At 43.2% G+C, this 21,199-nt stretch overlaps 1 protein-coding gene across 1 annotated transcript in view; it reads right to left on the bottom strand.

Annotated features, from left to right (window-relative positions):
* LOC140897210 (cytosolic phospholipase A2 gamma) overlaps positions 1–20,246 on the bottom strand; it is a 34,602-nt gene extending 14,356 nt beyond the window's left edge. Inside the window, exons 1-9 of the mRNA XM_078848294.1 lie at positions 20,223–20,246; positions 18,979–19,080; positions 17,054–17,196; positions 15,243–15,441; positions 13,678–13,795; positions 12,876–13,016; positions 9,251–9,304; positions 581–703; positions 56–181 (exon numbers count right to left, since the gene is read on the bottom strand). Coding sequence (XP_078704420.1) covers positions 56–181; positions 581–703; positions 9,251–9,304; positions 12,876–13,016; positions 13,678–13,795; positions 15,243–15,441; positions 17,054–17,196; positions 18,979–19,080; positions 20,223–20,246 — 1,030 coding nt within the window. The remainder of the gene's footprint in view (positions 1–55; positions 182–580; positions 704–9,250; positions 9,305–12,875; positions 13,017–13,677; positions 13,796–15,242; positions 15,442–17,053; positions 17,197–18,978; positions 19,081–20,222) is intronic.
* Between the last annotated feature and the right edge of the window lie 953 nt (positions 20,247–21,199).

The following is a 21,199-nucleotide window of genomic DNA, read 5'->3' on the forward strand; positions in this document are numbered from 1 at the left end:
GCGCGATGGCTTTGAAAAATCCTGTCTAACTGAGAAAAGTTTCTATAAAATTTGCCTCCAAGTTCCTTTTCAAAAATCCAGATGAGTTCAGCGAACACCACCATTCTTTCTTCGCAGCTCTTCAAATCCCTGGTCTCACTCACTTCACAGCACTTCAGGTAGGAATTGTTGCAGTTCTCCTCTGCATAAATAATGGACAAAATGAGGTTAGATTTGGGACAACAATGGAAGGCTCATTAGATATGTTTAGGGTTTCAGGGACGTTCAATGGGGGCTAAGGCAGTTTTGGTGCCCAGGTCCATTGAAAAGCAATAGTATTTGGGGTCCTAATTCCCTCAGGCCCTTTTGAAAACTTCAGCCTGTGTGTATTGGAACAGCCCTGGGGATTTGTGAAAATATTGGGAAATACATGGATGTTGTCATGGAAATGAGCATGCCACAGTTCATTCACAGCAATTCATGAGAGCTGGCATTACCGAAGGCACCAAAGGACGTAGACTTTGGACCCCATTTGAAAATCCAACTCTAAATGATTAGACACAGGGAGAGGCAGTAAATTTAGTCCTGCTGGTCCACTTGCCTTTCAGGAATTCCTTCAGATGCCTGAAGATTCCCTCGCAGTCTTCCCCAGCTGAGGCATAAACATGAAGCTCCTGGAGGAGGAGGGGGACACCCTGACAGTGTTCACTAGTGTAATCAGTACCTGGGGAGGAAAGAGAACATAATGTGCCCAGAAGGCAGCTGTCTATCCTGTGAGGCCCTGGGGGTGAAGAGACAAAAGACTCATGTTCCCAGTGCCCAAAATCTCCTGAGAGCAGGGATGCAACAGCAAGTGTAGGGTCAGATACCTGGCTGCTGAATCTGTCTCTACCTGGTGTCCTAGAATGTCAGGCCCCATGTCAGTAGAAGGAGGAGTGCAATGGTTAGAACTTACCTCCCAGTGGCACCTGGCTTATGGTGTGAGCTACCTGGGGCTGATGAGGGTTTCTCACAATTTTATTTATTTATTTATTTATTTATTTAATGAAAAATGGATGTTCAACCAAATTGGCAACTGGTTTGTGGTTTGAGCTGCTTAGTGCTCACTAAGGTCTGAGGAGGTCATTTGGGCCTTCTGGGACAAATGCACCCACCACTACCAAGCATCATCCTGTCTGGTCCTGGACCTACAGCTCTAAAGAAAAGTTCACCCCCATCTGTCAGGCAGTGGAGGTGGAGAAGTAACTACAGCCACGCTGCCAAACCTGCAGTCACTGGACTCTCCAGAGGTTCAAACAGAAGTGTAGGGGGAAATTCCCCCCATGGTCAAGTGTTAGCTGGTTTGGGGTTTCATGCTGACTAAGCTCTGAGGAGGCAATTTGTGCCGACTGGGATAAGTCCACCTACCAATGACAGGCATAGAAACTGGCAGTCCTTGTAGACCTCCTATAAGAAGCAAACAAACAGCCCATTAGTACTGTAGAAATTCCCATCTCCCTGACTACCACCTCACACACCCTCCAGCCCATCAAAAATTCAGGCATCCTCACCTGTCCACCTGATTAGTTAAGCACCCTGTTTGGCCCCTCCTCTTAGCTCTCCCTTGCATCAAGTTTTAAGGTCAGGCTTGACAAAGCCTTGGCTGGGATGATTTAGTTGGGATTGGTCCTGCTCTGGGCAGGGGGTTGGACTAGATGGCCTCCAGAGGTCTCTTCCAACTCTGTTATTCTATGATTCTAACTTTAAATTTCTCTTCCTCGCCCATAACGCCACTCTGGCCAACTCCTAGAAGAGTTTCAGGATCCCAGTTTCAGAAACCCCATGTGGAGTTGGGTTGCAATAGTGGATGGAGCGCATAAGAAGTCACAACTCAGACTACGCTGCCAATCGTGCAGTTGCTGGATCTCACTAGTGAACGGTTATTCCCCATTCATGTTCCAGTGCTCTCTGCTTTAGGGTATAGCTGCTTGGGGCTGGTGCATGCTAAGGAGACACCCAAAGCCCCCTATGGATCAATGGACACCTCTTCTGGACACTTGGTGCATCTAAGGAAATGTCTTCCATTGGATACAGCAAACGGTTTGCAGGGTAGAAGTTAATAAATTGAACTTTGGGATTAGGGGGGCTGGTTATGAGGGCTGGGAAGGAAACCTGTATGTCATGACTTCACAGTAGACCTGGTTTCAAATTTCCTAACAGCACATTATTCATCAGAAATGGCCATATAGTCAAAATTTAAACTTTCCATGGAAACATTGATTTTCACAAACTGGAACATATCCATTTTGGAACATATTGCTTTTGATGACATTTCTTTTTGGTGAAAAGAGAATTGAAACAAAATGTTTTGATTTAGCCCCCAATATTTATTTTATACAAAATATAAAGTCACATTTTTAAAAAGTCTAAATCACAACAAACCATACCCACTTTATCAAAAGGGAGAGCTTTGATTGACCTGTAAAGATTCTTTTCCAAACATTTTGAAATTGTTTGGTTTCATTCTGATTAGAATTTGAAAAGTCAGAATTTTCTTTCTGCAGAAGATTCAACCAGCTGGACTTCACAGGGACACCTTTTAAATGCTTTCTGCTTGCAAACTTCCCACTGTGGGGAGATCAGAAAAACACTTGGGCTCTTTTCCTGGCTCCCCTCTGATTCCCTGTCTGGCCTTGGGGTAGTCATTTAGGGCCAGATTTTTAGAAGTATCTAGGCACCTAATGATATTTTCAGAAGTACCTAACTGCCTCAAAATCATTGATTTCAAAGGTAGATAATCACCTAGATGCTTTAGAAAATCTCATTTGGTGCCTAAATATCTTTAAAAAACTGGACTCTAGGCTGAGATTTACTACAAATACTAAGGGAGTTAGGTACCCATAGAAGTCAGTAGCATTTGGGCACCTAACTCTCTTGATCTTCTTTGAAAATCTCAGCCAAATGACTTAAGATGAAGACTTTCAAAGGCACCAATGGGAATTGGACACTTGGCCAGGATTTTTAAGGTATTGATTTGCCTAAATTTGAAAATAGGTGCCTAGTGTGATTTAAAATGTTTTTTAACTTGCATTAAAATTCATTCTTGTTGGCAGTATTGTTATATCCAGGATATGAGAGAGACAAGGTGGGTGAGGTAGTATCTGAAGGAGAGTAGGTCTCTTTCATTATAATTCATAACTTCTCAGGCCAGAAGTGTCATTGTGATAGTCTATTCTGACCTCCCGTATAACATAGGCCATAAAAGAACTTCTGGACACATCTGGGATTTGCTCCCCATGTAGCTAGTTATAGATATTTATAATAATATGACAAGATTCAATGGCTGGACATAGAAGCTAGACAAATTCACATTGGAAATAAGGAAAACATTTTTTTTTAACAGTGAGAGTAATTAACCACTGGAAAAACTTAGAAAGGGTCATGGTGGATTTTACATCTCTGGCAATTTTTAAATCAAGAGTGGATGTTTTTTTTTCTAAAAAGAACGGCTCTAGTAATTATTTGGGGGAAGGTCTTTGGTGTTTGTTTTACTGGAGGTTTGATTTAGTTGGGGATTGGTCCTGCTTTGAGGGTTGGACTAGATAACCTCCTGAAGTCCCTTCTAACCCTGATATTCTATGAGGTCGTACTACATGGTCTCAATGGTCCCTTTCTTGCCTTGTAATCTATTACTCTCTTGTGGATAGTTATTTCTGCCCTTTTTGGTTTAGCATATATCTCACTGGGAGTGGTTTAAGCTAATGTGAGAAAGCCATGCTTACACCTGAACAAGAGTGTCCACATGAGGGTTATTCTGGTATACCTATACCTGGATAACTGGTAAAATTCCCCATGTAGCGAAGGTCACATATGAGCTTTCAGGGTGATTTTGTTCTGAGCAAGCGTTTGTCAAACAGAGACTATCAGTGTTAACATTCATTGAGACCCATGAAAATCACATATGTCATTAATGGAAATGGCCTGATTCCCCTCTGGCTCAATCTATGCTTATAGGGCATGCCTGTGTTCTTCTCGGGAGTGAAAAAACACACACACGTGGCTATGCCAACTCCACTCCGCCCCCCAAAAACTCAGTATAGCTATGAAGATGGAAGAGTGCTTCTGTCAATATAGCTAATGTTGTTAGGGGAACTAGTGGTTATATACCACCAGAAAAACTCCTTCTGTCAGTGCAGTCATAGCCTCTCCCAGTGGTACAGATCAGAAATAGCTCTCTTCATGTCAATGGAGTCATGTCAAGATAAACCCAGGGCGAGTTTAAAAAAAAACAAAAAAACACGGCCCATGGTTCCAAGGAATTTAATAACCCACCTGCTTCACCTACTGCACAGCAATGTTCTCTTAGTTTTCGGAATATTTCCTTAAGAAAGTCTCAGCAATGGAAAACAGAACACAAGCATTATGAGTGAGATCTCACAGCTAAGGACACTAACCATATAATCTAGGAAATCACATTTGGGTCACGAAATTTAAAAATTAGTCATTGTTTTCTTTAAGGTTTAGGTGCTCTTCGATCTAGGCATCAGGGACCTGATTTTGATATGATTTGCACTGGTGTAACTCAGAAGGAGAGTGGGTAAGAAAACTGAATTTCTAACCTGTGGAATTTGTTTTCGTCTCAAATTGGTTCAAAAAAGTCAAAACATCAAAATATCTTGGAGAAATGAAATTGTAAAATATTTCAATTTAGAATTGCCAAAATGACCTTACTAAAATGTTTTCTTTCAACAGTGAATCATTATATGGGAAAAGAAAATGGTATAAATATATAATATAAAATATGTGATATTTTTAGCTACTTAGCTAAAAAATAAATAAAAGTTGAAACCAAATGAAAAGATAAAGTTGAATAAAACGATAAAGTCAAAACAAAATACTCCATTTTGGTTTTTGTAGCATTTTGAAAATTTTCCATCAAATATTATATCAGAATTGACACATTCCCACATTTTTTTTGATTGGCGGAAAACTGTTTAGACAAAATGTTTGATGTGGCTCTACTCAGAAGTAACTCCACTGACTTCACTGGCATTATTCCTGATTTATGGTAGTGTAAATGAAGACAATTTCTCACTGTGGGGTTAAACCAGTGTAAAACAAACCTGAAACTACAATCAAGGCTTAGAATTTATCATTATCTAGGTTTTATAATCTAGACATTGTCTGATAACTATTGTTTTCAAATCACCACCACAAATCTTGAGGCCAGTCTTTGAGTGTTTGCTTCCCTTTAAAATCATCAGTAACCAATCATCTAGTTTTGGATTTCCTCGACACCTCCATACAATGAGTCGGATGTCACTTACACTGGTATGAAGTGGAGGTAATTCCACCACTGACTAATCATTTGCTCCTGATTTATGCAGGTGTAAGTGAGGCCAGAATTTGCCCCAAAGGCTAAATCTTTGCAAAATGAGATTGAAGTTTGAAATCAGGATTTAATCTAAACTGAGAGTTTCAAAAATGCCTAAAGGAGTTGAATTTCATAATCTCATGGATTTGTAGAGTTTGAGACCAAGAGGCCACTAAATTTCACATAGATGTCACTGGCGGGGCCCAGTGACCTCAGTTAAACTAAGGCACTGTTCAGGAGACTGAACTGTTGGTGTGTCACAGGTAGAGAACAGGAAAGACTGAAGGGCACCTGAGGCAGAGGTCCTGGCAATGGCAGGGAATGACTAGGTGAGACATGCCCATATAATCTCAGCAAGAGACCTGCACCCCATGTTGCTGAGAAATGTTAAGAAAACCCCATGGTTCCTGCCAATGTAAGCTGGGGGAAAATTCTTTCCTGACCCCAAATCTGGTGATCAGTTGAACCCTGAACATAGAATCATAGAATCATAGGATCATAGAATATAAGGGTTGGAAGGGACCCCAGAAGGTCATCTAGTCCAACCCCCTGCTCAAAGCAGGACCAATTCCCAGTTAAATCATCCCAGCCAGGGCTTTGTCAAGCCTGACCTTAAAAACCTCTAAGGAAGGAGATTCTACCACCTCCCTAGGTAACGCATTCCAGTGTTTCACCACCCTCTTAGTGAAAAAGTTTTTCCTAATATCCAATCTAAACCTCCCCCACTGCAACTTGAGACCATTACTCCTCGTTCTGTCATCTGCTACCATTGAGAACAGTCTAGAGCCATCCTCTTTGGAACCCCCTTTCAGGTAGTTGAAAGCAGCTATCAAATCCCCCCTCATTCTTCTCTTCTGCAGGCTAAACAATCCCAGCTCCCTCAGCCTCTCCTCATAACTCATGTGTTCCAGTCCCCTAATCATTTTTGTTGCCCTTCGCTGGACTCTCTCCAATTTATCCACATCCTTCTTGAAGTGTGGGGCCCAAAACTGGACACAGTACTCCAGATGAGGCCTCACCAATGTCGAATAGAGGGGAACGATCACGTCCCTCGATCTGCTCGCTATGCCCCTACTTATACATCCCAAAATGCCATTGGCCTTCTTGGCAACAAGGGCACACTGCTGACTCATATCCAGCTTCTCGTCCACTGTCACCCCTAGGTCCTTTTCTGCAGAACTGCTGCCTAGCCATTCGGTCCCTAGTCTGTAGCTGTGCATTGGGTTCTTCCGTCCTAAGTGCAGGACCCTGCACTTATCCTTATTGAACCTCATCAGCTTCCTTTTGGCCCAATCTTCCAATTGGTCTAGGTCCTTCTGTATCCTATCCCTCCCCTCCAGCGTATCTACCACTCCTCCCAGTTTAGTATCATCCGCAAATTTGCTGAGAGTGCAATCCACACCATCCTCCAGATCATTTATGAAGATATTGAATAAAACCGGCCCCAGGACCGACCCCTGGGGCACTCCACTTGATACCGGCTGCCAACTAGACATGGAGCCATTGATCACTACCCATTGAGCCCGACAATTTAGCCAGCTTTCTACCCACCTTATGGTGCATTCATCCAGCCCATACTTCCTTAACTTGCTGACAAGAATACTATGGGAGACCGTGTCAAAAGCTTTGCTAAAGTCAAGAAACAATACATCCACTGCTTTCCCTTCATCCACAGAACCAGTAATCTCATCATAAAAGGCGATTAGATTAGTCAGGCATGACCTTCCCTTCGTGAATCCATGCTGGCTGTTCCTGATCACTTTCCTCTCATGCAAGTGCTTCAGGATTGATTCTTTGAGGACCTGCTCCATGATTTTTCCAGGGACTGAGGTGAGGCTGACTGGCCTGTAGTTCCCAGGATCTTCCTTCTTCCCTTTTTTAAAGATTGGCACTACATTAGCCTTTTTCCAGTCATCCGGGACTTCCCCGGTTCGCCACGAGTTTTCAAAGATAATGGCCAGTGGCTCTGCAATCACAGCCGCCAATTCCTTCAGCACTCTCGGATGCAACTCGTCCGGCCCCATGGACTTGTGCACGTCCAGCTTTTCTAAATAGTCCCTAACCGCCTCTATCTCCACAGAGGGCTGGCCATCTCTTCCGCATTTTGTGATGCCCAGCGCAGCAGTCTGGGAGCTGACCTTGTTAGTGAAAACAGAGGCAAAAAAAGCATTGAGTACATTAGCTTTTTCCACATCCTCTGTCACTAGGTTGCCTCCCTCATTCAGTAAGGGGCCCACACATTCCTTGGCTTTCTTCTTGTTGCCAACATACCTGAAGAAACCCTTCTTGTTACTCTTGACATCTCTGGCTAGCTGCAGCTCCAGGTGCGATTTGGCCCTCCTGATAACATTCCTACATGCCCGAGCAATATTTTTATACTCTTCCCTGGTCATATGTCCAACCTTCCACTTCTTGTAAGCTTCTTTTTTATGTTTAAGATCCGCTAGGATTTCACCATTAAGCCAAGTTGGTCGCCTGCCATATTTACTATTCTTTCGACTCATCGGGATGGTTTGTCCCTGTAACCTCAACAGGGATTCCTTGAAATACAGCCAGCTCTCCTGGACTCCTTTCCCCTTCAAGTTAGTCCCCCAGGGGATCCTGGCCATCCGTTCCCTGAGGGAGTCGAAGTCTGCTTTCCTGAAGTCCAGGGTCCGTATCCTGCTGCTTACCTTTCTTCCCTGCGTCAGGATCCTGAACTCAACCAACTCATGGTCACTGCCTCCCAGATTCCCATCCACTTTTGCTTCCCCCACTAATTCTACCCGGTTTGTGAGCAGCAGGTCAAGAAAAGCACCCCCCCTAGTTGGCTCCTCTAGCACTTGCGCCAGGAAATTGTCCCCTACGCTTTCCAAAAACTTCCTGGATTGTCTATGCACCGCTGTATTGCTCTCCCAGCAGATATCAGGAAAATTAAAGTCACCCATGAGAATCAGGGCATGCGATCTAGTAGCTTCCGTGAGCTGCCGGAAGAAAGCCTCATCCACCTCATCCCCCTGGTCCGGTGGTCTATAGCAGACTCCCACCACTACATCACTCTTGTTGCACACACTTCTAAACTTAATCCAGAGACACTCAGGTTTTTCTGCAGTTTCGTACCGGAGCTCTGAGCAGTCATACTGCTCCCTTACATACAGTGCTACTCCCCCACCTTTTCTGCCCTGCCTGTCCTTCCTGAACAGTTTATAACCATCCATGACAGTACTCCAGTCATATGAGTTATCCCACCAAGTCTCTGTTATTCCGATCACGTCATAGTTCCTTGACATCACCAGGACCTCCAGTTCTCCCTGCTTGTTTCCAAGGCTTTGTGCATTTGTATAAAGCCTTGACTCACCAACCAGTCATCTGGAAAGAGGATTCTCAGTACCACATCAGAACACTGGCCTACCCCAGCTGTATCCCATCTCTAGCGGTGGGAAAATAAAATAAAGTAAAATAAAATAAAATAAATAAAAACAGATTACAATTGTACATCAGGGAAGAAATTCCTTCCTGATTGCTGCCAGTGACTGGCTGAAGCTCTGAAGCATGAGATTAGATTATGCCCAACTCTTATTAACATTAATGGAAATTAGCATCCAAATCCCCTCATCAGTTAAGAAAATCTCAGCCCTAGATATAATAATCTGGAAATTATCTGGAATGCTGGAGATTATGAAAGGCACAAAATGAGAGTTTGGTGCTTGGTCTCCCTCATCCTTGAAAATCCAACCCATCCACAAATGGCAGACACCCTCGGGCTACTTTAGGATACTGTTAAAACAGTGACTGTTTGACACATGACAGTGTCACTGTGATAAACAGTAGGGCATTGGAATCATTGCTACAGAATGGTGCCGTAACTCCTCCATTGGGGATCTGTTCCGATTCCACTGACGACTCGACCCTACCTTCAACACACAGAAATGTCAGTACCTATTAAATATTCCTTGTTTGCATCCATGCTTCCAAGGGCACTTCCCCATAAACCTGAAAACAAGAAGGAAAAGACCTTATTTACCACAGTGGAGCTAAGGCAGCATCAAGGACTTTCCCTTTAATATGACGTAAGGAGTTGCCTGGGCAGGAGCCCCATTAGCAGAAAAGTCAAGGGGGCACTGGCAGGCCAATCTCTCATGGGTTATGTGCTTTTGCAACTTGGTTCACACATTGATTCATAACTGAAAAAGTTTATTGTAAGTAGAGGTGGTCAAAAAATATTCCAATGTAATATTCTTTGCATCAGCAAATACCTCTTTTGTCAAAATTTGAACTTTCCATGGAAATTTGTTGATTTTTGACAACATTTCATTTTAAAAATAAATGTGAAATGAATCAGGTTGACCTTATAGGAGCAGAACGTTTCAATTTTTCATTTTGAAATGACCTTTCATTTCCAAATTGATTGGACTGTATAATACAGTGTAAATGAAACTATAACAGACAACATTTGAAGAGTAGAAATAGGAAGGCAACATTTCGATTTTATCAAAATGGAAATCATTTTGTGGGAAAGGTTTAAATTATGTGTTTTATTTTTGATTTGGGATACAAACTAATGTCCAAATTTCCTGCGGAATGGCAATACCAAATTTCAATCAATCCTAATAATGAGTATTGGTATTTGTAATATCATAATGCCTAGGTGACCTAGCCATGAAGAAGGACCCCATTGTGCTAAGTGCTGGACAGACACGAGACAGAAAGACAGTCCCTGCCCAGAGCATTTGATAACTTTTGGAACATTCCTGCCCAGTAGTGAGTTGAGAGCTAGGTGAGGGCAGGGCAGCCTCAGGAGGCAGTGGTTGTCTTCTCAGTGGGTGTGTTAAATTTATTTGTTATGTTTGCAATCCTGCTGGGTTTACTGTTATTCCAGGATCATAGAACTGTAGGGCTGGAAGGAACCTTGAGCTGTCATCTAGTCCATCCTCCCTCACTAAGGCATGACCAAGTAAAGCTAGACCATCCCTGACAGATGTTTGTCCAACTTCTTTAAAACCTTCAGTGCTGAGGGCTCCACAAACTCCCTTGGAAGCCTGTTCCAGAGCTTAACTACCCTTAGAGTTACAATGTTTGTTTGTTTGTTTGTTTTCTAAGGATAATTAATCACTGGATTTGTCTTACATTAGGAGATGCATATTGAAGTAATGTCAAAGCTACCCAGAGCCTAGGATGGGCTGTGTTTGATTGGTATAGTACAAATTTGAATTAATTAATTAATGAAGCTGCAATTTTCGAAGGGAATAAGGGAGTTAGACCCCCAGGATGGGATTTTCAAAAGTACCTAACTGATTTAGGAGCACAAATCACCCATTGACTTCAAATGATCCTTATGATCCTAAAGCACTTACACCCTTTCAGCAAATCACAGCTCCAAAACCCATGGAATTCTCCTGGGAATTGGGTACATAATTACCCTTTGTAAATATCTCCCCCCCTCCGCCCCCCGCCACACACACACATACACTTACCTAACCCTTTTAGACCCTTTGGAAATTGCCAATCCAAATAAATAAATATAAAATATAAAAGGCCAAGACATGCAAATACCGGATATTAACTAATAGGAAGGTGAAAGTTCCTCTCTAGGATTTTCAAAGGACACTGTAGGAGTTAGGTGCCCAAACCCTACTGGAATTCAATGCAAAAATGGACTTCCTAACTTCCCTAGGCGCCTCAGAAAATCACAGCACTAGTGACAGAGCAGTAGCATAGACATAGGAAACCTGACTTCTATTCCTTTACCTCCCATTCCCAACCTTTATGAACTTAGAGAAGCCATTTTCCAATGACTCAGTCTCCTTCTTTGTAAAATGGGTATGTTGATGCTCACCAAACTTTTGAAAACCGTGTTTAGATCGGTGGATAGGATCGCTATCTATACAAAAGCTAACCATGTTTCAGGAGGAGGCAATTGGGTTGAAGAAAGGATGAGATGGAGGCTAAGGGTGAGCAAAGGGGGTTACATGTCAGTGAATGTCATGAGTGAGGTGGAAATCGGGGTGAGGGTACAGAAGGAAGATTGAGTTGTGGGAGGGAAGAAAAGCTGGGTAGATACAAGCAGCTGGGAAGAGAGCTCTGAGACTGGGATGAGACCTACAGGGTTGAGTGACTGGAAACATTCCAAGCTGGTCTATAATATGATGCATTAGAACAACATGGTGGACCTGCAATATCTATCTATCTATCTATCTCCATACACCCCCTCTATCTATCTATCAGCAAGGAATAAATGGGCTCTCCCCTGGCAGCTAGTGATAAGATGGGGGGAAAAGGCTCCAGGACCAGACTGTATTTGCATGAACACACCTAATCTGCAGAGGCATCCTGCCCAAGTGACCAGTTTTGTCTGGCATTGGGTTACAAATCACTTCAGTATTGAATGCAGGGATCATGAAATGTTGTTATCCTTATTATATGAGTAAAGGGCAGCAGAACTGTGCTTACCCTGCCCTTATTGGGGTGGGGGGTCAAGCCCAAATGAACTGAACTGTACTTGCTAAGCAGGGGGTTCTGATGCCAGATCCCAGTGGGGAGAGAGTGGGGGAGGGGAACAAGTGGTTCTGCCGAGAGGATGGGCTCTGTCTAAGAGTCATAAGCACCATTTGACCTGCTCCTATCCCCTGTTTAAATGTAGAGCTAATTAGGCTCAGTTGAGAGCTTATTGTTTTGGCAAGTGACCACTAGAGCTAAATCACGGATAATCAGGCCTAAGTGCTCAGCCTTAGAGTTGATGCGGGACAGTGTTCGGGGGAAGAGATGGCCCAGTCTGCACTAGCAGGGGGCTTCCCCCACTAGCGGCTGAAGTCACTGAGAGCTGGGTGGAACCCCAAGAGACTGACTCGCAGAGGCCACAGTGGGGAGGCAGGGGACAGCAGGAGGCGAGGACACAGGGCCATTGGTGACAGAGCAGACAACAGCGCGGTGCAATGAACTGTGGCATGACGAATGACAGCAGCGACACAGAGTGAACCGCAGCAACTGTGAGCCAGTTGCAGTGATAGCAGCAGGTGAGTCATTGCTCCACATTCCCCACCCCGGACCCTCCCCGGCTGGGATGTGAGTTCACCTGAACAGACCTCTGAACTCTGGGTCTCCATTGACCAAGGACAGCAGCTGTGAGTGGCGTGCAGTGGAAGGAGAGGGCAGTGGTGTGTTAAAGGGACATCTGTTTGATGGACTTTCACATGGCAAGGTGAGAAACGGAGGCCCAGGACACTGCCCAACATACTCTGGAGCGGGAGTTTTGCTCGTGGTCGGATGTGTTCGAATCACAGTGGTGGTGTTTTCCCAAATTAATGCTGGGCTCCTTGCCCCTTTTACTAAAAGTTTTCTCTGCTAGACACAGGCTCAGTGCCGGCGGGAGGGAAAGTTTTGCCTCTTAGAAGCACCCAGCAGTGGTGTGTAATTTGCCCAGATTGCTGGGTGGGGCTGGTTTCTGTGTTATATTGTTAAGAGGGACCCCTGGATATTGAAGCCAGCCCTTGCTGCTGCTGACTCCACCTGGCAGAAGGGTTACATATCTATGGATCAGCTAAGAATAAGGGGCTTCAATGCTTACCTTGCAGGTAGCAGATATTTTTCTCTTCCCTCTTTTCTGTCAGCTTTCCACCTTCGAATTTGCTTCCCAAGTATTTTGTGTCCACAAATGCCTCCAGACCAGGAAAGCCAGCTTCATGGGGGGTGAATTCGAACCAGGTCCCTGTGAAATATAGATAGTTTCTTGTTATCCCTTTCTTGGCTGATGGCAATAATTTCTCAATTCCCATCCTCTCAATTTGTTTGCTCCACCAGTGAATCCCACCTAATTTTTCAGTCTGTTCCTTCCCCCATGGTCATTTTCATGCCATTTTCTATGGTGACCTCCTTCATCTGGTGTTTCCCTCCTAAGCCAGCATCTGCTGTCCTTGGATACCCCAGAATTCCTCTTGTGGTGATCACAACCCCTATCCACCCACCCTCCACCCATGCATCCCTAACTCAAACCCAAAGGTATAAAGAAAAAATGAGTCAAATTTAAAAGTGATACATTTAACTGTAGAGCTAATTAAAAAGGAAAACCATTTCACAACATTTTCTGACGTTTTCCAAGTTATTTTCATTTTCAAAACTGATCCTTTTTACAATTCATTGAGAAATCTATCACAAACTTATATGATAGACATTTGTATTGAAAACGTTTTCAAAGTCACTACTGAAACAATTATGGGATTTTTTCATTTATTGACAAACCTGGGTTTTTTTGAAAAATGAAGAACATCAATAACTATTTTGGTAAAGTCATTGATAAAAAAATTGATTGAAAATGAGAGAGAAAGAGAGAGATTTGACAGGTTTATGCAAAACAATTTTTTTTCTTTTACCTGGACTGTTTTCACGTGCTTTATGAAATTGGTTTGCTTCTATTGCTGCATAGATGGGGTAAGGATTTTTCCCATTTCTGGAGGCATCGTCATGTTCAGATAACTTGGTTTTATCATACTGGAAAGGTAAGAATTGATTAGTGCAGAAAGACACAAGTTTGGTCATGTTCCCAGCAATTCGTCCCTGACTAATTAGTTCAGGCTAGGAATTACAAAGACCCTTTTTGTTGAGACTATCATCATCTTTGTCATTGTTCCCTCATTCTAGTGTGCACTGTATGGACAAACAAAGTATTTACTGTCCATGGTGGAGACTTTCAAATGGGACTAAGGGAATTAGGCCCAGATTTTCAAAAATATTTAGGCACTTAAAGATGCAGATTGGCACATAAAGGACTTTTCAAAAGCACCTAAGCAAGGTAAGAGCCTTAGGATATAGCTATCCTGGAGAAGAAAGGTCAGATTACCAGCTCAAGGAGACGGTAAGAATATCGGTGTAGCTGCAGCAGCAGAAACAGAGGGAGGGGCTAACCCCACTGGGTTCGTACCTAGGGTCTCCATCAGAATTTATGTGGGTGTGTCTCCTCCAGCTGGGAATTACACTTCCAGCTCCAGTGGAGACAGAGCCTGAGATCCATCAAAATGAATAGCAATTAGGGAGGAGTAAAGCCAGGCAAAAAAAAATTTATGAAAAAAATTCATTTTCAGAGCATTGAAATGATTTGTGAATTCACGTCAAATGTAGTGAATTCTTTCATCTGAGAATAAATTGTGAAAAAGTTTAAATTATTTATTTCAGCTACATTGAAGTGAAACATTTCAACTTTTTTGTTTTGAAATGGTATTTCCTCTGAAAATTTAGCTAAATTAAAAAAAAAGTTAAAAAGCAAACCCAAGAACTTCAAAAATGACCTGAAACCTACCAAAAATAGTTTTGGATTGAATAATCTTTTAGAAAAACATCTAATAATTATTTTAAGATGGTCAGCAATGAAGAATCTACTGCAACCCTTGGTAAGTTGTTCCAATAGTTAATTACTTTCACTGTCAAAAATGTACACCTTCTTTCCAGTCTGAATGTCTCTAACTTCAACTTCCAGCCATTGGATCGGGTTAGACCTTTTCTCTAATAGATTGAAGAACCCATTATTAAAAATTAAAGACTGTGATTGAGACTTTGATGCCTTCAATTTTGGGATCAGATGCTCGGTTGAGATTTTCAAAACAACCTAAGGGATTTGGAGGCCACATTCCCACTAGTTTTAATGGAAAAGGGGTATCAAAATCCCTTAAACAGCTTTGAAGGCTTCACTTTAGAAATGTTCAGATACCACAGTGATCTTTGAGAGCTCATGGTAAGATAGGCTGAGATTTATAAAGTTGCCAAAGGGTTTAGATAGCTTTAAAATATTAGCAGGAGTCAATATCCTTCCACTCTTTTGCTCCTGAATCCCAAGTACTGCGGAGACAGAGAGAGAGAGAGAGAGAGAGAGAGAGAGAGGAATATATTAAGTAAATCCAGTGATTTTTCAGTGGAACCACTCTGGATTTACACAGCAACCCACCTGCTTCAATGTTTCACAGACAAAGAAAGAGGCCCAGACATCAGTCAGAGAGAAGAGTTCATCTTCAGCCGCGTGTGTTGCAATAGTAAACTCCTCTTGAATACCAGCTGAAGGTTTGGAAAGTATATCACACAGGCATTTTTCCAAGTCCTGCACTTTCTCTGTCCAGTCCTTCTTTTGGTAGAGGAAAGACATGCACCTTTTCATGAACCAGAAAAGATATGGCTGAGACTGAGGGAATAGGATGGGAAATTCCCCCTCCCCCTTTTAATCTTCATACCTTTTATTTTTCATGCAGGGGATTCTAATCATCCTGACATTGTAACAAATCTGTGACTTAACAAGGACTTCATCCATGACTGTCTGTCACCATGGCCACTGGGAAATTTATGGCAATAACAGGGATAGAACTAAGATCTCCTGCAAAAAGCCAAGGCCCCTGCTGCTCTGAGCTATGGAGAAACTCCATTAGTTGCTTCTCTAGGACCTATGATGCATGCTAACAATTCTGACTCTTCCCAACAGAGGGCAGTGGTGAGCACACTAATCCGGCTATTATAAGTATGACCAGCCCCCAGGGCCCTTCTTGAGCCAATGGGGAAACTACATTGGCAATACAGGGTGTATGACATGGGGAGAAGCAATTAAGATTTCACCCAGTAGAGGGAAATGGTAGCACACACATACACTGCCAATTTCCCTAGGCCACCCACGCTCACCCATCTCATTTTCTGCCCCCCTCACTCACCCCGATGGGGTGACTCTCAGAATGAGGTGCTATGCACAGGCACAGAGACTGATTCTGGGCCTGGGTGATCAGCTAGAAGCGTCCAAAGATTTTCCTTTCCCATCTCTTTCTCCATGGACAACTTCACTCTTCTTCCTTCTTCCCAAGCCCCAATACTGGAGACCCGTTTGACTCTTCCCTCTGTGTATTCACCACCTCTTGGTAAACCCCAATGAACCGCAAACACTTAACAACCCCCACAGATTGCCCTTTTCTCACTGTTCCCACTGCTGGAAGCCTGTCCTCTGTCACCTTGGTTGCTGTAAACATCACTTCTCTTGTCTCCACTGAGCCTCACTTCTCTAGCTCTTGAGTCTGCCCAGAATGTCCCTTCTAACCATATCATCCAGTACCTTGGGTCCCCAGCATCAGATCTCCATGCCTGGCCAGGAGGCAGATGTCCAGTGAGCAGGCACTGGGTTAAGGCTCAAGACACCTATATTCTAGCCCCAGTTCTACCACTGACCTGCTGGGTGACCTTGCATGTGTCACTTCACCTCTGTTTCATTTTGCACCCATTTTCTGTCATGTCTACTGAAAGGTGGGATTTCCAAAAGTGACTTAGGAGCACAAATCTCATTGCAAGTCAAGGGGTGAGTCATTTAGGGTGTCTCTGCACTGCACTCAGAGGTGTGACAGCAGCATGTGTAGACAGACCTGCGCTAGCTTTGATCAAGCTAGCTCGAGTGTCAATTGCAGTGAAGATGCAGCAGCATGGATGTCAACTGCGGGTGAGCTGCATGAGAATGAACTCAGGGTCGAAAACAGGCTGGTACAGCCCATGTTGTAGCACCAGATCTTCACAGCTATTGGTTCCCAAGCTAGCAAGATTAAAGCTAGCTCAGGTATGTCTATGCCTGTTACATCATGCCCCCTGATTGCAGTTTAGGCATACGCCTAGGTGCTTCTGAAAATCTCACTCATAATGCCTTGAAAATGTACAGAGCTAATTAATAATAAAAATGCCCAGTGACCAGTTTTGTGCAGGAAAACTGGTACATTCTCACTTCTGACATGCACCTACCAAGTGGAACCCGATACCCCACACAGGTACATGACAGCATCCAACAGGCCCTGCTTCTTCAGCTCCACCAAGGTTCCCTCAAGGGCTATCATGGCCCGCAGACCTCCGCCCGATCCTAGGACAGCGATATTGGGCATGTTATCCTGGAGGAGGGAAGAGAGGGAATGACAAATGAACTAGGAATGCTCAGTGGTCTCTGCTATGCAGCTCTTGGTACTGGTCCATTCAAGAAATTCACAGAGAAAGCCTCAAGTTCCAAGACTTGTTTGCCTGATGTTAGGAAGCATTCCTTATCAGGTGCCCAATGACCTGTGTCCCATCCTGAGTCAAGAGCAAATGCATCTTATCGTGCATTTTCAGCCATAATCACACAGGGATAGTCCAGTATCCCTTAGGGCTCTTTGAACCTCTGGGCCTTTGTGCTTAAAATCCTATGTACCAACATACAGACGAGGACCAGAATTTTCAAAGGGATGCAGTTAAGGGCCTAGAGGGCATTCCAAAAGCTCCTAAGCAATTTAGGTGCCTAACTCCCTTTGATTTCCATTGGACTTGAAATATGGCTCAAACTTACTAGTGCTCTTTACTGTGTTCCATTTTCATGCCCCTTACTCTTCATGATTCACGGGAGTGAGTTTGTTTGAACAAATGTGTGTAATGTAGAAGGACTAGTCTTTGTGTCCAAAAAATAACGTATGAAATACAGCTGCTTAAGAAATTATTTTTATTCCTAGACAAATTTGCTTTCTTTTTTTGAGGGACCAAATTGTTCATCAAAAATTTAAGGGGTGGAGTCTGTCCAAAACATGAAAACCCACAAAATGATCCCCCCCATCACCTGTCTCCTCCCCAATACATTTTTAGGTTCTCTTTATTTCAAAAACATTTGAATTTTTTTTGTCAAAAATGGACATTTCTGTTTTCACAAAATAGCAATTTTTCATTCAAAATGCGTTGAATGTAAAAAGACAGCCCAGTGTAGTACTAATGCAATAACAAGATTAGTGACAAGTGAGTCACCAATGGAGACTGAACCTTGAGCACCAAAAAACCCAGGTCACTCTCCCTAGTGCTGAAGGAAGAATATTGTGAGGAGGAAGCAGTGGAGGACTCTTAGGCTGACATTTGCAAAGCCCTCAGAGGGGAGATGTGCTCAAATATGTCAGGTCCACAGGAGCTCGAATCCCTCCAAGGACCATCACTTTTCAATGATGAGTAACGATCCTGGGATGTTCCTCACGTTTCTCCACCATGGCATTTAACAGAGTAACCACAGGGGGTGGGAAGCAGTGGTTGGCTTTTACCCTCTGTGTGGTTCAATCATCAGAGGGGGCTGTGATACATGTAGAAGTATGTTATATAGTCACTATTCATTATTGCCATTAGTAATAAGTCAGACAAGTTATCAATAGCTCACCCAAATCTCTGTCCCTCTAAGGCTATCCATGCTCTACAGTGACAGCTCTAATGTCCCCTTCCCATCTGTTCTCTGCTTCAGGCTCAGTCTGGCTTCAAAACCACAGTGTTGTATACACACACACTGCAAAGGGTCTTTAGTAAGCACTGATTGAATTCACATGAGCATGGAGCCATCTAGAGGTTAGCCCCAGAAAGCCCGTTACTGAATTCTAAGCCCGTTACTGCATTACTCCTTTCGCTGAAGGGGTAGGAGCTTCTGCTTTTAGCATTGAAGGCCCCCAAATTTGTGCCCTGCCAAAGGACATAAGGTCTGTATGTCTGTGTCCATGGGTTGCCCCCTGGTGCTTTGGGAATGTTGCGTTGCAAGGGGAACATCTCCATGGAGCTGGATTTTGGAGGTATTTCCTCCCACTGTATGAGGCATCTCAGTCACCATCCACATGGCTAACATGCTAGATTGTTCTCCTTAGCGCTCTGGGGCATGATTGCCACCCCCAGACACACACCTCATCACAGGCAATGCAGAGACTCTCAAGGCACTTCAGGACTTTTGCCTTTCTGTTACTAGTAGCTTCTTTCTCACCATCCGAGAGCTCCTGTCCATCACCCTGCCAAAAATAAAAGGCCAATAAAATATCTCATCTCTTTAAAGGCTGTGAGGGAGTAGATGTGGGGTATGGGTGCAGCTACCACAAGTACCTCAGAGATTCACTCTTTATATTTGTATCATGGCTGTACCTAGAAACCTCAGCCAAGTTTGGGGAGGCAGCTGGGCGAATGACTGATATTTCAGTTCACTGGAAGTTATGAGAAATTGGGTGGGGGGAGAATCAGTTTGGATTGAATCCAAAAATTGCAAAAAAGCTTTGTCAAATTGAAAGAAATCTACTCTGGGTCAAACAAGACAAGTTTCTGCATGAGAAATTGTCAAGGTTCCTCCCCCACTCTGAACTCTAGGGTACAGATGTGGGGACCTGCATGAAAACCTCCTAAGCTTACTTTTACCAGCTTAGGTTAAAACTTCCCCAAGGTTCAAATTAATTTTATCCTTTGTCCTTGGAATATCCACTGCCACCACCAAACTCTAACTGGGTTTACTAGGAAACGTAGTTTGGACACGTCTTTCCCCCCAAAATCCTCCCAACCCTTGCACCCCACTTCCTGGGAAAGGTTTGGTAAAAGTCCTCACCAATTTGCATAGGTGACCACAGACCCAAACCCTTGGATCTGAGAACAATGAAAAAGCATTCAGTTTTCTTACAAGAAGACTTTTAATAGAAATAGAAGTAAATAGAAGTAAAGGAATCACCTCTGTAAAATCAGGATGGTAGATACCTTACAGGGTAATTAGATTCAAAACATAGAGAATCCCTCTAGGCAAAACCTTAAGTTACAAAAAAGATACACAGACAGAAATAGTCATTCTATTCAGCACAGTTCCTTTCTCAGCCATTTAAAGAAATCATAATCTAACACACACCTAGCTAGATTACTTACTAAAAGTTCTAAGACTCCATTCCTTTTCAATCCCCAGCAAAAGCAGTATACCGACAGACACAGACCCTTTGTTTTTCTCCCTCCTCCCAGCTTTTGAAAGTATCTTGTTTCCTCATTGGTCATTTTGGTCAGGTGCCAGCGAGGTTACCTTTAGGTTCTTAACCCTTTACAGGTGAGAGGATTTTTCCTCTGGCCAGGAGGGATTTTAAAGGGGTTTACCCTTCCCTTTATATTTATGACAGAAATAATTTACCTTTCTCAGCTGAGACCTCTCCATAGCTTCTTCCAGATTTTCCTGGAGAGCTCTTGGTGATGTGGAATGCTTCCTTCAGTGACAAATTGACTCTTTGGGGAGTGCCTAGATGGGAGGACCAAGTCAACCTCTGACAGCCGTTTTCTTCTTTCTATGGCTGTTTCAGAGAAAAGGAACAATTGCAAAGGAGCATAAGGGAGTTAGGAGCCCAAATCCTACTGAATCTCAATCTGGAAATGTAAAAGAAAATAAGCTAACATCGAGCTTGGTTAATTTAGAGGTTCCACTTTCCAAACATAAATAAGAAGAGACAAAAGTGGTTGGTGTTGTATCAGGTTCAGATTTAAAACAACCCCCTAGTAGTAACATTTCTCTCCTGCTACAAAAGAAAGTGATGATGGCTCAAGTTCCCAAGCCTAATCTTCTGATAAAGTTAGTTATAACCAAATAAATGGAAATAACTGTTCTTTCCCCTTCAAAGATACTTTCCCCTGTATTTATAATGTTTCATTCAGTAATAAATATGTCTGTTTGCCTGGGTTTGGAATAAAAATCTGGTTATGGAATCTTAATTCATTTTTGTTAATTCACAACATATGCTGGCTGGGATTGACATAGTAATAGGTGTATTTGCAATGTTATATTACTACACACACAGCTCTTATCACAAGGTGCATACCAGGGTGCATAAAAACAATGCCAGGCACAGCACAGTATAACATACACATTACTGTGGCTCACTATTAAAATGTTTTTTAAAGCCTCCCTGAGCTGTATAGCTCCCCGCTGAGCTCTTCTTATAGCCCTGGCTTGTGGCTACTCAAAATCAGCAGACAGCTGTTCCACCTCTACCCTCCACCCCAGTGGAAACTTTTACCCTGTGGGGGGTGGGAAGGGAAATCAGACTTCAGCCCTGACCCCATTGCAGTCACAACTCCAAGTCTATCCAAGTGTAAATGAAAGTGGGATTTTGCCCC

This window comes from Lepidochelys kempii, chromosome 13 (assembly GCF_965140285.1).
Source record: "Lepidochelys kempii isolate rLepKem1 chromosome 13, rLepKem1.hap1, whole genome shotgun sequence".
Taxonomy (NCBI): Eukaryota; Metazoa; Chordata; order Testudines; family Cheloniidae; genus Lepidochelys; species Lepidochelys kempii.